This window comes from Dryobates pubescens, chromosome 26 (assembly GCF_014839835.1).
Source record: "Dryobates pubescens isolate bDryPub1 chromosome 26, bDryPub1.pri, whole genome shotgun sequence".
Taxonomy (NCBI): Eukaryota; Metazoa; Chordata; class Aves; order Piciformes; family Picidae; genus Dryobates; species Dryobates pubescens.
In genome coordinates, this window is record NC_071637.1 from 4,682,149 (window position 1) to 4,699,049 (window position 16,901).

The window sequence follows — 16,901 nt, forward strand, 5'->3', positions numbered from 1 at the left end:
TTTCAATGCTTTAAAAACCTGTTGATCCCATTCTGAAGATTTGTTCCTGCAGCCACAACTTGTGATACGAAGCTTCATGCAACTGTAACCTCAGTAACAGTTCTTGAAATGCTCAAATATTTCACTTCATGATGTAGAATGTTGAGGTAGAGGTTTCTAGTGATGCTGTCACACCTCCAAATGGATTTATCAGCCAATGGGAACCACAGCTCTCATCTACATTATACTTGAAATTCAACCTGAGAGCAGAAGAAATATCTGCATGCTTAGCTCCCATCTGTTCTGCAGTAAATGAACCTTTAACTCCTGCTACCACAGAGGGCAGAGTTTTGCACCTACTTTAGAAACAATAACCTCCAGGCATGCCCATTTCAAATTAGACACACAAGACAAGGGTAAATTGAAAGCAACTTGCAAAAGCTAAACAAAACTAAACAGGTTCTATTTTCTTGCCAAATTGTAACCAACACTGCAAAACAAGCAAGCCTGACTGCTTCTCTTCATTAGATAAGACAACTTTTACTCTAGCCTTTAGTACTTCAGGTCTGAGATACCTGGAAAACAGAAAAGGATTTACCGAGGGGAAGGTATCAAGTTCCACAACTGCAGTTGTGCTTTCACATCTCTTTTTCAAATGGAAATTAACACCCTAAGGCTCAATTCCCAGTTTGTAAAACCACCTCTACACCACACAGTCAGAAGCTCAGACTTCAGTGGGCCAGCACCTCCCCAGTAAAACATCCAGGATGCAGAGGAATGTGTACAGCCTACAGTGAAGCTCACCAAAAGCCAAAGTGACCACATTAAAGCAGTGAAAGCATGCCTGCACATCCTGCTACTAGATGGGCCAATCATCCTTACACGAGATACACTGGACACTGTCACTGTTCTTTGGCAAGGTCTGGTTTAGTCACAGTCTTTGTTCCAGGACAACTGCAGCCATTAGGAATTCAACTTCCCTTCTTAAGCAGTGACATTGCACCGGGATAATATTTAACGTGGATGTTGTTACATCAGTGCTTTAAAGCCTCACAATGTAACCCAGTGTTTCTGTGATGCTGGCCAGAAACACTGACACATAAAAGCACTCTGAAAAGTACACAGGCATGTCATCATTAAATTAGATGAGGATTTCAGTAAGGCTAATGGTTTAATGGAATCTCCTTCCAGATGATCTCCTCCCAGCATTTGTATCCAATACACTTCATGGAATTCTTTCATTTGTGTCATACAATGAATGAGAAACTGTCCAAGTCTTCTGCAGCCAAGTTCTTCTAAGGACTACACCAAACACCATCAAGTCAGTATTCAGAAGACACTCAATGTTTTAAGCTTGAAGACTGAGAAGTACTGGCAGAATTAACTGGTCTGGTAGGAGTCTACACTGACAGCAATTTCAAGGAAGAGAAGCAAATCTGGAGAGTACCAAGGACAGAGCTGGACTTTTGCTAAGAACTGGCAGTAAGGGCTGAACACAGATGAGAGCCTTCCACTGATTTATCAGATCTTTGTTCAGCTAGAATGTCATGCCACTGAGCATCTATTTTTAATGGCTTTAATTAACAACAGCTATTAGTATTATGGTTATTGTCATCATAGTCCTTCAAAAATCCTTTTGTTCAATATTGCATGGATTGGTTAAACATCTTCTTAGCTTTATGGAATCAAACCCCAGGACATGAGGTGCTCTTTCTGACACAGATATAAAACAAAAAGAAAAGCACATCCAAATCCAATTTATGATGTCAACTCCTACAACCCCTGCACTCAAAAGTGAGCATTCAGGTTTGAGCGTACCAAGAATGAAGCTTCCTAGAGAGAGCTCCTGATAGCTGTCTCTACACCCTTCCTTGTTTTATACTCCATCAAAACAAGACCATGACTTCTCTTACCTGCTCTTTATTGTTACTGTTCAATAGACCAGGTTTCTTTTTCTTTTTTATAGGACTTGTTGATGCATCTTGTGGTGAATGGCCATTAGAGGAATGTGGCGGGCTGGGAAATTTCCTTTTTTGTGCTGTGCGTTCAGCAGAGCCAGGATCTGAGAAACCAGATACAAACAACAGGGTTCAAAAGTGTGCATGGATGAAAAACACTCACAAAAGGTTCTGCTTTGTCATTCACACTCCTTCACTGCACAGAATAAAAATTCTCAACTGTCTTTCACCCCGTGGCTGACAAAACTGGAAGCACAGACATGCTAAGCAATGCCACTGTTAAGTGAACTCTCAATATTGTCACTTAGTTAAACAGCTTCTTTTTTTTTCCTTCTCCTTTTCCCACATCATTCTGACCAATCACCTCAGCTCCAATTTTAGTATCTTTTCAAGCACAACAACAATTATTTCTGTGGTTTAGCCGAGTGCTGTGCTAATTTATGGCATACACTTTCAAAACAGAGAAACAAGATTAACAGTTCTTGACAGCTTTGCTCATGGAATTGATATAAATATGCTCCCTCAAATCCTTAGTCATCTGTAGAACCTGCTAAATTGGATTGGAAAGTGATAACATTAAGACAAGACTTCCAGTCAAGTAGCAACCCTTGACAGCAAGATGGAGCAACAAACAGAAAGTAGCGTAACTCTTCTGTGTCTCTCAAGAGTCAGAGCTCTCAAGTTCAACCAAGCAAGTCACAAGAGCAATTTAAAAAGTCACAGCTTCCATCTATGCTTGAAGTTCTCATCTCAAGGAACAAAGCTGGCAGAAGGTGGCATGTGGCGGGATAAACGCCCTGAGCGGAGTGCTGCAATGGATGGCTACAAGCTCTTCAGAAGGGATATGCAGGGGAAGGAAAGGTGCTGGAGTAGCTCTGTATGTTAGGGACTGTTTTGATTGTGTAGAACTCAACAACTGTGCTGGTGAGGTTAAATGCTTCTGGGTAAAGATTAGGGGAAAGGTCAACAAAGCAGTGATCCTGTTGGGAGTTTGGTACAGGCCACCCAACCAGGATGAGGCAGCTCAGGAGGCTCAATCTACAGACATTGGCAGAAGGCTCCAAATCACCAGCACTTGTGCTAATGGGGCACTGCTGGAAATACAACACAGCAGAGAAGAAACAACCTAAGAGGTTCCTAGAGTAAGTGGAAGAAGCTTTTCTGACACAGCTGGTAACTGAGCCTATCGGGGAGATGCCTCACTGGACCTACTGCTTACAAACAGGGAAGGACTAGGGGGTGAGGTGGTGGTTGGAGGTCATCTAGGGCTTAGTGATTTCAAAAACTCCTTGAATTAGTGTTCTTCCCTCCTGTGGTTGCAGCCTCAGCACACAAAACACAAAATCTGACCTGAAATACATTAAGATAAAAACCACCCAAGCTGCATTTTGTGCAAGACCTTTTTAGCAGCAGTGCCCTGTTTAGAACACGCTGCCTCTGCTTCTTCCTTTGCTCTTCCATCTGTGTCAGCAGAGTTTGTGTAGTTGAGCTGTGAGCTAGATCAAGAAACCTATCCCTGTTAGACTAAGCTGTCAGGAGGCAAGTTAATTTTTAACCTGGATCACTTCCCCTACTATAGTTTGACTCAGTATTTCTTAGTTGAACAATGTGAAACAAATCCAAGAGGAAAGAAAAGATCCCATGGAAGCTGTGCAGTCACTTGGTGACTATGATGGTGACTGAGGAGGTGGATTCAAGTTTCTGCTCTGAAAAGGATCAGTGAGAATTTGTGTGATCTGTTCTATACTAAACAAATATTTTTTACAAGATGTTTAGTGAGCATGCAGTACCTGCCTTAAGAGAGTATCTCACCATGCCAGATTATCCCCAGTTAGCAGACATCTCTGTTACCTCCTGCTGCTTCTACAAAGCTCCTGCCAGATACTTAGCAAGTCAGCCTGAATCAAACTTTTTAGATAACCATCAATTTGTGCACCCACCTTTTCTAACTGCAAAGGCAGAGATCACTGGCAGTTACTCAGCACTCAGAGGGTCAGTAGGAAATTAAATGTTCCATGTACAAAGTGAAGGGCAGTACAGGAAGAGAATAAATGACCATTCCATTGACAAACCAGTTGTACTAACGGATTCATTTGCCAAGCCACCTTACTCCACTTGTTTCACAAATTTTCAGTGTGCAATTTTGCTTTCTTAGCCTTATTTCAAAATGGTGTTTCCAGTGCAACTGAAAAAAACCAGACACCTGAAAGCACCTTTTCACTTCTCATTAGAAGTTAGCTGGGTTTCCATCACTGTGTTATGAATTGCTCTGTAACACCACTGACACTGACACAAAAAAACCCATGAGTGCTCCTGCAAGCCATCCACTGGGGAAGGAGCTACCCTAAGCGTCATCTGAAGTGCAAAAACCCTCAGTCCAGTTTGCCATCCTGTGCCTGAAGGATTAGTAACTCCTGCTCCCAGCAGCAGACTAAACCATACTTAAATCCTCAAGCAACTTGATTTTACACCTCACAGTTGAGTTTCATGTCACAGCAATACAGCTTTCAGGTACATGAACTCTGACAGGGACTTGATGCAGTTCATCTTAAGGAAAAATCGAAACCCAAAGAGAAGCGTGTTATTATTGGATAGCAGGGATCTTACCCTGCTGCACACATGGAGCACAGCCCACAGCCATATCCTCTGTGTTCTATACACAGGTCAGGTGCTGCACTGAAAGCATTCAATAGGGACCAATCCTGAGTATTAAGTGAGGAGAGTCTTGTTCTTCTCCATGGAAGCAGGGGTCAACTCAGGAAATGTGTACAAAAGAAACATTTCCTTTGCTGTTCCCAGGACACTCAAATGTAATTCTTCCTGGTAAAAAAGTAACACCGACAGGTCGTGCTGTAAGAACACAGCACAAACTGCTCAGCACCAAAGACCTTACACCCTTTATGTTCTCCTTGTCATACAGCTTCTTGGGGGTTTAAATTAAAAACTTGCTTAAGCTCAAAGCAATCAGAGTAATTCCAGACTAAAACCAAAATGGCATGGTGTCTGCATATGTATTTCTAAGCATCAATTACAGTTGCATTAGTATCTCTACCAGTAAGGCTTTAATGAGAGCTGTTAGAACAGGCTTCAATTATTCATTTATATGGATTCCAGAAGTGTGAAGTCTCCCAGTTTATATTTATTATCCTGAATGGCTGCTAATGGATTTATGACTTTTGAATCCATTACCTATAATAGTAGAGCAAGCTTAATTATCTTCAAAACACTTAACAAAATCATGGATAAATCTGTTAGAACTTACACTCAACTCTGAGGCATTTTAACTTATGCCAGAACTTGAAAATGCTGCAGCTGCAATCACCCACTAAAGCCCTGTTTACATTCCAGAAACTTCAACTGATGCAACTCACCCAAGCCAGTTGCTTAATGTACTAACTAACAGAGGTTGTGTAAATCCTGATGAACTCCTACACTGCAGACTTTCTCAAGCACAAGTAGACACTGTTACTTGTTTCTCCTTCACAGGCCTTTGGGAGGTACAGAAAAAGTAACACTTCCCAACAATTTGGCCTGTTAGGGATGGAAATTGTTTATAGAGTCTGGCTGTAGGGAGCCTGCTGCCCCAAGGCACTCCTGAAGCCCCCCCCTGCTGATTACCAGGTTACAAGGGCTCTGTGCTGGAGATAAAAGCCTGGAGGTGCACTACTGTTCACTGGAGTGCTCTCAAATTACATTTCACGTTGGAATGAGAATCTCATCTTTATGTGATTAAAAGCTTGGTATCCCTGCAAAGAAATCCGACACAGGATGTGCTATTATGAAGCTGCTACAAAGGATATAATGCACATTCATAACTTCCAGGCCTTTTACCACTGAGAGAAGCCCCTAACACCAAAGCTTTCAACACAAACCTGCAGCAATGCAAAACCTGTAAAAGTCAGAATGCTGACTGTGAAGCTGTAGTGTCTCAATATGTGATGCTATGACAAGCCAAGACCATCTAATGACTAGTTGTCACTGGTGAGGGCATGTCTGCTCCTGGAAATTACATTCATCCAACTTCCCAGCAATCTGACTCAGGGAGAGAAGCTGCTAGAAAACCACTTCTATATCCAAGTGCTTAACTGACTTGAAAGAGGACTGGCTAAGAGCTCCTTAGCTGATATATGGCTGCTGATGGGAAGAAGAGAGTTAAAGAGCTCCTTTGGACAAGTCACAAGACTAGCTGAAGCCTATGACACCTACATGTAAATTCATCCACCATGACAACTACCTGGTGGCAGGTAGGTAAAATAAGCTAGCAGAAAACTAAAAGGAGAACTCTTCCTAGGATGAAAAAAGCCCAGGGGAGAGTTCACTGCTGTCCAAAGAGGATGAGTATAAGTGAAGACAAAATGATGTTGAACCAAGTTAGTAATGCTGCTCTGGAACCACAATGTAGAAATACCCTGAAAAAATCTCCAGAAGGCCTTGCAAGCCTCATCTTGAAATATTTCATAAACAAAGTTCAAAGGAGGCCATAGGGCTGGAGCAGCAACATAACTTCTGTCAGATGTGTTAATGGATTGTGTGCACAGAACAAAATATTGTAATAATCTAATCCACAGCTCTCTCATTTGCTAAACAGCAACTCTTTGTTGACTCCATTTTATGATTGTGGACTCTCTGTGTTCACTTTAAGCTGTCATTTCCCCCTTCCAGTTCTCAGATGCCTTCTGCCTTTTTGTTCTGATCAAGGGAGTGGTGCATTATAAAACCTTGTCATTAGTGAAGCAGCACACACAGAGCTTACAATCAGCTCTAAATCGTATCTGCTGCAGTGACTCTACTCCCGATGCCTGCCCCCACAACGTTTTGCAGACAGGCACTTTTGTAACAGCAGGGTTGATCAGTTCATGATTCAGGCAAAGACTAATACTACCAAAAATGACCAATTTTCTGCTAGGTCAGCTGTCTGATAGAGCTTACTATGCAACAGCAGAAGCAGCAGTGCCAACCTAAGGAGAAGGGCAGAAAAATGCAGCTGAAGAGCAGTGCGTAGGACTGCACAGCTTTGACCAAAGCTATAGCTCACTCTTACATACCACATTCTAAAGCCTATGGCAGAAGTGACATCAAGGGGGTTAAGCTCCAGATCCATTACAGCCTAAATGCTTGCAGGCAGAGCTCTCTACCTCCTGCACCCAGCTGGCATATTCCTACCCTCTCTCTTACACCACTTCTGGCAGTCTACCAAGCCATTACAGCACACTAAGCTAGCAGAAAACTATTCATGTTTTATGGTTCAGTTCGTTTCCTGCCAGCATAGGTATGGAAGGAAGTGGCTAAAACTGCTGCACCAAGTAGTCTGACCAGCTTAGGGTGCTTTGAAAACACCACCTCACTCAAGCCAGTTCAAAGGCTGTGCTAGCACCCTTGTTACAGATTAAACAATGCATGTTTCAGTTTAGTTTCAACTGAACTGGAATTGATCCATAACAATTAAACTGTGGATACCAAAACAAGAATGCTCATGAAGACATCTGCATCAGGCTAATTGGTTTTAAAGCAACGGGTTTGAGGCATGGCATCACATGAGCTGCACAAACTGCAGCAGAGCAAGCTGGGTTACAACCTTGCAGAATATTAGCTTCTCAGGACAAGTGTGAAGTTACGCAATACCACCAACCGAACTCCTACACAGGATTCCAGACCATCAAAACCCCCCAAAAACCCAAGAAGAGTTGCATGCTTCCCTTCAGGGCTTCCCTACACAGGCTCCACTTCCTCATCTGCATCCTTTCTAAGGACACAAAGCAAAACTCTGAAGGAGATTAAGAGCTCAAGAGGAAACAGTGTTGCCACTATCCCAGCAGTTTAGAAGCTTGCTGCTATTTTCTGCCTCACGCTGAGGGTAACAACGGTTTTAAAACTCTGATTTGTGACTTCTCTGCTGCAGAAACACTCCACCAGAGAAACTTGCCTAAATCCAAGTAACAGAAGGCCAAAGTGATTAATTTTAGCAGGCCTATAATATGGCCAGCTCTGGCAAATTCCATTTATGATTCTTCTACTTCCCACGCAAACCTGCAAATCTAACTGTAAGGAACTCCTACTGCTAATTCCTAGATTAGGTTGGGAAAGCAAGATGGCTGGGATCTGACAAGTGCCACAAAGGAAGTAACTGGGGGTGGATCTGAGGATAGGAGCTATCCCCACTCAGCAGCAACCATTAAAGCAACAAATACCCAGTTTACTTTCTGCTGGCTCAGAAAAGTGAAATACAGAGATAAGCAAACATTGAAAGCTGTCCAGTGACGGAGACCAGAAGCAGAGAAGGGAGAAAACACAGGAAGAAGGAGCAAAAGGAGCAAATTAAACTCGTGAGCTCTCAGATCACAGGTACAACCTCATCTAACCACACCAGGAGAAATTAAATAAGAAATTTACTGTCTGTTAGGACAAATAAGACCTAAATGCAATTTTGTAACCATGTTGTCTACCCAAGCTACCACATTAAAACCCAAGGAAGTACAGATTATCTGTGCCACACTCTCAGGGCAATTACACCTGCACACTCAGAGCTAACCAGACTTATGGCCCCTGTAGTAGAAAGGTAAGTATGTGCCAGAGTTCAGAAAGGATGGAAGTAACCATTGGCTCCATTCTACATAAATGGCTTTCAAGTAAACTTAGCTGAGAAGTCAGCTGCAGCACAACAGGAGCTGGACAGGCAGCTGGCAGACAGTTACAATGAACTGGAGCAAACAGCTGTGTGCAGGTACTCTGACTAAAGAGCATTTCTGTCTCCCCACTCCAAATGACAGTGGGAACAGTTACACTGATAAGAGATGGTTGCATATTTGGCTTGCTCTGTACTGGGAGACAACATCATCTGCCTGAACTTAATCCAGAAGGAAAACTCCAGAATCCAGAAATTCTCAGTCACCTGCAACTCCACTACCAAGTTGAATTTATGTCAGGAATGGGCAGACACATGTCCATGAAATCCATATTGCTCAAGAGACCAATTTTTGTGGAACCAGAAATGTTGCTGTGCTTTCCTATCCTTAGGAAAATGAGGATTTGTTACTACAGGAAACATCACCTGACTGTATTATTTACTACTGCTGTTTTCTCCTGCCCTGCAAATCTAGAAGCACTTTAAAGGAAGCAGTGATAAGTGAGAGAATACAAGAGGCTGATGCTTTTTCACAATTTAAACTAAGCTGGTTATTCATTAACCAGAAATAACAAGAGTGTGTGTGGGGTGGAGGTATGACATATAAAGAAAAGCAGGCAAAACCAGAACCACTTTCCAACAGCCGACAGTCACTGCAGAAAAGTACAACAGCCTCTCTTCAGGAGCAGCTTCAGGGTAGACTGCACAGTTTCATTGTCTTGGTGTACAAATATCTCTGTGTTATAGAACACAGATGAAATATTCCTTCTTACCTTTGGATCGAGTGGAGATATCCATCCCCTCCACCACCTCCTGCTCTGCCTTTATTTCCTCTTCAGCCAAGCTGCAGGATTCAAAGAGGTGAATTAGAACAGTTACAGACTGCATTATTCCCATGTCTACCTTCATGTACAGCAGGTCAACGTAAAACTGCCAGACACAACTACATTGAACATCTCTGATGAGAGGAGAGGTCTGCAGTTTGCCAGGGCACTCATCAACCAAAACATGTGGAGAAACATCCCAGGCACACACACCTGCTGCATGTTACCAATTACACAGGTAACAGCTCTACTAATGCCAATCCTGTGCTGTGTACTGAAGGTTCTCTATAAATTGTATGTGACAGACTGATAGCAACTCTCTTCCTTGTAGCTCCTAATCTAAGGCCTCTGCAAACTCTGTGGACAGATGCCTGCTAACATTTAAACACTCGCCAGCAGCAGTGAAACAGATCAGCTCAACTAGGACATTTAAGCAACACAGAAGAGCTTGCAAAATTAGAAGATAAAATGGAACTTTAAATATTAAATAATCTCAAGGATTTTTGAACCAGACCACAAAATAAAAAAACTGAGCATTTATCATTTATTGGCATTACAATTCTACCAATTATTACTGACTATAGTAAAGAGCAACCAGAACAGAGTTGCTACTATTATTCAACCATTCAGCCTAATGCAGTTTTAATTTACTTCAGGCAGGATTAAATGATTAAGTAGATAAACTATATCTGACCTGCTGATATTCTAGTTTCTCATAGTGATGCCATTCAATGAATTTGACTGGTTAAGTCAGTTTGGGAAGGAGAGTGGAAGGGAAGGGAAAAAAGAACTAGGATGAATATTGAGCTACAGACCAGTTTTAGAGATTTGACTACTGTAGACGAAAGACAAAAGAAAAAACAGGATGTTGTGGCAAGGCAAATTCAGAATGACAGACAAATGAGGTCATGGTGCCTGAAGCAGGTATCCCAGTTGCCCATTCACACCAGCAGTGCACAAAGCCAAGCAGGACAGAGATCTTCACCTCAGGACTGACCATTTACTGTCTAGACCACTCCTGTCAGCTGATACCAGTTTACAATGACATGGCAGACCACAAACTAGTGCTCCTGAGGAGTGGACCAAGATCCATTCAGCCACTCCAGCTCCAAGAACACTTAGTTCCACTAGAGGCCAAGAGAACAGCTAGAGATCTCTGCTTTAGCCACAGTGGTTAACTCTGCCTGAGGCAGCTAATCAGAGCTGGTAAACACTCCTGAGGACTTGGTTACATTTCTGTCCAAGAAACTCTTCAGCCTGACAGTTTATGTTAGCAGGAGCTCTGCTACTAGTATAAGTTCAAACAGCTTCCTACACAAAGTAAAGCTACTTGTAATCAACTGTCAGCTACCAAGGGGTTATGCTGCAATTCCTTTCACATTTTTAAACAGGACAGTTAAATCAGTAAAAATGTTAAATACAAATTAACTGAAGTCAGCGTATGGAAGACCCAAAGCTGGGAAGATCCACAAACTGCAGGAATCATTTGCTCTACTTGTCATTTGTATATAGCAACAACTCCCAAAGCAAGCTCTTTAGACCACTGTAGAGGAGTTCTGCTCCACCAGTACCCAGTCTCCCAGCTTGTGGACTATGCTGCTCATTCCAGTGGCGAGGAAAAGCAGCCATGTGACCAGAAATATGGGCAACGTGTAGCACAGCTGACCCTGGCACAACGCTTCCCAGCTTTATTTTGCATGGGCAGATTAAATGCATAACATAGCTGACCCTACCCCAGTGCTCTCCAATTTACTATGCATGGGCAGATCAATTATACTGCACATTTGTTACACCCTTTCCCAGAGGGCCTCCAGCAAAGAGGAGCTGGCGGCATGTTGCAGACACCAAAACATTTCATGCACCACTTGCCTCTGCCCATTCTCTTTTCTAAGCAAAGGGAAGGGATGGGCTCACAGGATGGGTTCATTGTTCTCTTCCAGTGTTGCACTGGCTTTTCCTTCCCCTCCACCCTTATAAAATCCTATTTCAATATCACCAAACTGTAACAAACCCCACATTTAAAAACATCATGTACACAGGATTAATAATGCACTCAGGTAACTATAGAATAATCCACACTAATTCTGTCAAGAGTGAAGTAATTTGGCAGCACACATTACCTGGGTTTAAAACACAGATCCAGTTTCAGTCACAGGCTAGGTCACACAAGTCTTTAGGAGACTCAGGTTGAAGCCTTAAGATCATTTTACACAGGCTGCTACTAAAAGGAATGGTTTTCCCCCACCCATGACTTCATGTTCCAGGGAGCATGTTCATTTTAACTGGCTCTGCTCTGTGATCTAGCTTGCTGTGCAGTGGGATGTGCAGAGAGGAAATGGGAGTGTACCACATGTGGGGAAGGCGGGGGAGAGGGCAATACCCTTCCAGCAGCAGCTCCCATTTAAGTTCTATTAAAGCAATCACAACATTCCAGAGCTCCAAATCTATCTGGCGCATTTTGTTCAAATCAGGACCTCAGGGCAATGGGATCCAAGAAAGATAAAGCCACTGCTACAAGTCAGTGGGACAAGAATCCGAGCTGTGCAGGAACCCTGGCTGAGAAATGGGTGTGAGAGATCAGCACAGCAACAGTAACAGCAACTGCTCCTGCATCCCTGACACCAGTAACAGGGGAAGTTACAGAGCCGACTGAGGATGCTGGGAGCCTGTGGGCCCAAACCTAGCGCTGCAGGGGTGTTCCTGGTCACCACTCCTACCTCCTGCGCAGCAGACGAGGTTTCTTCAGTTCTAAATCTGTCCCACCCCATCTCATGATCTTAATTTGGAAAATTCAGCCTGTATCCTCCAGCACCTTTTTGAGTGTTCTTTCAAGACATCTACAGAGACAAGAAAACCACTCTTCATAAGCACTTCCAAGATGAACCAAGTGTCTTGACCCATCTCTGCTACACCACACACAAGATGCCTAAAGTCAGCTCTCCCAGAGATGTGAAGTATAAATGAGCACTCACATATGCATTCACCACTTGACACAAAGGTTCTTCAGTCTTCTCAGCAGTGGAGGTGCACATATCCTAGACACACATGCATACTGTGAAGCACCCACAGCCAAAGCAGAATTCAGAGGTGACCTACTGCACTATGCAAAGCAAGCCTCAGAAGAACAGATTGCCTCTCCATAGTCTCTTTACTATAATTAATCTCAAACCTTTGGAGGGCACACACATACAAGTATGTGAGAAAATCACCAAAATGGGTTCTGAAAAAAAAGAAAAATCAAAATGTTGGTGGGGCACAGTGAAGTGAGGGTATTAGACACAGCCATAAAAGCTACTTTCAGTTCACAGCTCTTCAGAAACATCTCCCATTGTTTTCTCTGCTGTAATGTATTGTGACTTGCACAACATGACATGCTTTGACCGGCAGCAGTGGTGACTGTGGTGGCAATCCTGAAGACTCAAGTTTGTAAATACACACTGGCAATTCTCAGCGAGTTTACAGTGCCTTTGCTAAAGCTGGCAGATCTTTGCACCCTCCACCAAGATAAGCAGTCTTCTGAAAATGCTTTATAAAGCACAAACTTCCAAAGGCAGAAATTTCATGAACCAAGAGGTTTCAAATTAAATCATTCAAGTAAAACAGGTCCTTGATGACATGCACCTAACTATTAGCCACAACAGAACGCAAAGAAAATTAAAACCAGCAGCAAAATAATCATAAACAAGCATCTAGTTCTGTGGAAACAACAACTGTGTGATCAAGTAGCCTGTCCTAGAGAGTTTTCATGTGCTGATTGGTTTTTGCAGGGCTCAGAACTGTTATTTCAGACAGCAGACATTGCTGTCAGGTATGTGTACTATAAATGCGATGCTCTGCTGCTGCTGCCGCTCCAAGATGCTGCTGGTCCATCCTCATTTAGATACCCAAACAAGTACCAGAAATGCCCAATGCCCTTCTGAAAGCTGCTCTTCGTTTCCTCATTAAGATGAATGAACATAGAGGAGCACATTTGAAGAACACAATTGAAATTTTAAGCTTTGCCAGTTGCCCTGTCAATTGCCTAGAACACAAATCAATCATTTAAAACTTCCCTGCTGCTATTGACAAAACTTACAAAAAGGAAGGAATTGTTTGCTAAAATGTTAAATAATTTGTTTCATACAAATGATTTGAATGTGTCTGAACGAGGGGAGAAGGGGTGGAAGTTAATCCCTTGGGGATAGCTGGAGACAGAAAAGGAGGGGGGGGGGAAGGGAAAGGCTTGCAAACATACAAGACTTACTGATGCTGAGGCAAAAAGAACTTAGCTGCCTAATTTTTAAACATCTTTTCTATTAAACTGAAGGGAGGAGGCAGGGGAATTATAGGAAATTCGGTTCTTCACATTTTAGACCAGTAAATAAAGTCCTGATTTCTCTGGTGAGGAAATCATTCCTGCACCAGTAGCAGTACTGACCTGGAAAATGGTCCGGAGATGAAAATGCTGAAAGCTGCTCTAAGCTACATTAACTACAAAGAGCAATTAAAAGTTGCAGATGAACTGCTGCACCTTGACGTTTAACCAAGAAAAACTGACAGATATGGAAAACCACTCGAAACAGCAATGCCCACAAACACAACCCAGATCTACAGCAGGGAACACACATTCAGCTAAAATAAAGAGCTCTATCGTTATGGAATTCACTTCTCCTTTTCATTAGCAGAAAACAGACCAGAAAACCCCTGATTTAAGCCTTTAAGCACTAAAACTGAATTTCACCCTTAAGACAATTCCTGCCTCTCCTCTACCACATTTGTGCACAGCAATTCTAAATAATGATTTCAAGACCCTGCATTCAATAAAAAATGTGAAGCAAATATTTGCATGCCATTGCTGAATAAAGAGCAGCTGTGTATAAGCACTCACCTACAACAGTCTCTTACTCATCGGGAGCTATGCTATTTATGCAGGCTCCTTAAAATGGCGTCTGCCAGCACTGCACTGCCTCAGCCCTGCACTGGAGCTAAAATGGTAGCACTTCATTCACCAGCAGCACCTCTTGTGCAAACAGCAGGGCTGCAATGGAAGCAGGCAGCTAAATATCAGAAATGGGAGAGTATGACAAAAGGACACCTGACATCCGAGTGCTGAGCTAAAAAGGCACCAGGCAGGGAGCTTTGTCAGCCACAGGTTCCTAAGGCAATCACCCCATTCCAGACTGACTCCGCTCACGGCACCCCAGATTTCACACTGCCTCTTGCAGAATTCCCTGCAAAGTGCTCAGTTTGTGTGAAGCAATTAACACACATACAAATTGCTGGCTTGGATATCTACATCCAGCAGTGTCCAAGCTAGTTACCTCTGGTAACGAGCAAACTAAACACATAAACATTTAATTTAAAGGACGTTGAGGCCACGTTTAAAACATTATTCCTAGTCAGTGTGCATCTGAAATAGCTCCACAAAAAAAATCAGGGGAGGGAGGGAGATCCTTGGTGTCATGTCATCTTTGCTAAGGCTGTAAACTAGAGAGCTCAGGCCCAAGCAAGGCAACCAGAACAGCTACAGATTTCAGATGCTCAAAACATAACTGGAGAACAATCACGTTTGAAAGTAAAGGTTCATAGTGGATGGATTAAGGGTGATAACATCCTGCTTCAGCATGGCTTTAACCTCACAGCATGAAACAGATGCTGTGGCAACTGGCAGTAAAGGGTTAACATAAGAATGACAGACAACTTCTGTCAACTAACTAAACCTCAGTTCCTATGTGGCTCTTTCTGAAGCAGACTTTAACCCATGAATACAAGAGCTGCTCATTAATACATATTTTTAAATGCTTACTAAATACAATTTAAAGGGCCAAGCTTGGTGGCCTACACCAGTTTGCAGCCCCCACCCCCATCCAAGCCAGGGTACTATTACTAAGGGAGCTGCAGACAATAACTAAGGAAATCAAACCTGCTTTAAGAGGTCACTGGAATGGCATTCGTGTGCCTGTGGGAAAAATATCAGGGATCCACAAGTAACAAAAATTGGACATTGTCTACCGCGTTCTACATGGACAAAGGTGATGTTCAAACTTCAGATATTTAGGAGATTATAATTAATACCCAGAGAAGAGAGCTTTTACTGCCATTTGTCATCTTTTAACCAATTGTGTTAGAGGGGCACCAGTGCTATGGAAAACTGACCACGACCATTTGCAGCTACTGAATCCACATGGCCAATACACTTGAAAACAAAGCAAAAAGGGGGGCGGGGGGGAAGGGAAGAAGTGATATCACAAAATGGAAGACAGCTGAAGCTTGTGGAATTGTAGACACTGATATAAAGGGCTAAATGTGTCATGGAATCTACCTGGGTGTGATTTTTGAGCATGAAGTTCCTATTTTTACATGCCTCCTTAGTAGCAGTGCAGGTCTTCCCCTACCTTTCAATACTGCTGCCTGATGAGAGGGGAAATGTCACATTTGGAGTGGTTTATACTCTGCATTTTTTTCATTCTCAGTGTGTTAAGTAATGGCATTTGTTTAAAGAACTCCCTCAGTCTTGCCCTGGCACTATTCAGCTTTGTTGAAAAAAATGAGGGGCATGTAGCTTTTAAAAAGCTAATGTTTGCATCATAATTTATAATCCTGATCACTCCTTTGTTCCACTCCCTCTTCCCCCCACCCCAATGCATCCTTTGTCCAGTTAATTACAAAAGTAACTAGATGCTGGCACTAAATAATAATGGCTAAACATATTCATCCTGGGCAATTCAAATTACTCTTCAGTAGCCAGAAAAAGTGCAATTACACGATTAGCTGCTAGTTACAGGAGAATGATGGCCACTTGTTACAAGCTGAATAAACCTCAGCCACACTGCTTCATACATGACCAGTCTAATGGTGACAAGAACGGGATCCAGTACTGCAAAACCCTGGGCAGAAAGCATCCCTTCTTTTTCCCTACATCTCTCACCTAAACCAACCCCCACATCCCATCTGTCCTGAGCAGCAAAAAAAGCAGCAGAGTGCCTCTTATTATGCAATCTGTGAGAGTGAGTGATAGCATCATACCTTGACAAAGCACCAAAAATACATGGAATTCTTCAGCTTGGCTGAATTTGCTTTACTTAGCTGGAACAAAGATGGTAGAAATTTCCAGAAGGCCTTTCTCAGTCTTGCCACTGCAATTGTCAATCTTTAACCTAGCCCCTGCTTCTATTGGCTGCAGCACTCCTGGGAGCAGCGCCATTGGGCTGATCTGTAAAACAACACTGCTGTCTCTACCTTGCCTCAGACATCTTGCTGCAATGCAGACATTTAGTTTTTGCAAACTATAAAAGAAATAGTATTTGAGTGATTAAAAATAGTGAACTTTCACAGCCTCACCGTGCCATGTTTCACTGCATGCACAAGGGCAGCTCATGCTTCACTGTCAGCTGTGTGTCTGGAGGTGCAGATCTGAAACAGATCCTGGTTTAACAAAACCTGTGGGAGCCATTTTAATACAAGCTTTCTGATTGCAGCTCACTTACTCCTGCTTCCTCACATTAAACAAATACTACGTTGTGCACTCTTTAAGACTGA

The 16,901-nt window shown here is 42.7% G+C and overlaps 1 protein-coding gene across 14 annotated transcripts in view; it reads right to left on the reverse strand.

Moving 5' to 3' along the window:
* Positions 1-16,901, reverse strand: part of ZMYND8 (zinc finger MYND-type containing 8) — a 66,306-nt gene that overhangs the window by 32,157 nt on the left and 17,248 nt on the right. For 6 of the 14 annotated variants that reach the window (XR_008462895.1, XR_008462894.1, XR_008462896.1 and 3 more), the window contains 2 exons: positions 9,333-9,403; positions 1,893-2,041 (listed from right to left, as the gene is read on the reverse strand). Coding sequence is in view for 2 of the 14 variants with exons in the window: in XM_054173735.1 (XP_054029710.1) it covers positions 1,893-2,041; positions 9,333-9,357 (174 nt within the window). In the remaining 12 variants the exon portion in view is untranslated. Of the gene's footprint in view, positions 1-1,892; positions 2,042-9,332; positions 9,404-11,503; positions 11,640-12,100; positions 12,123-14,250; positions 14,320-16,388; positions 16,520-16,901 lie in introns of those variants that run through there. The other 8 variants (XR_008462893.1, XR_008462897.1, XR_008462892.1 and 5 more) reach the window with 5 other exon arrangements.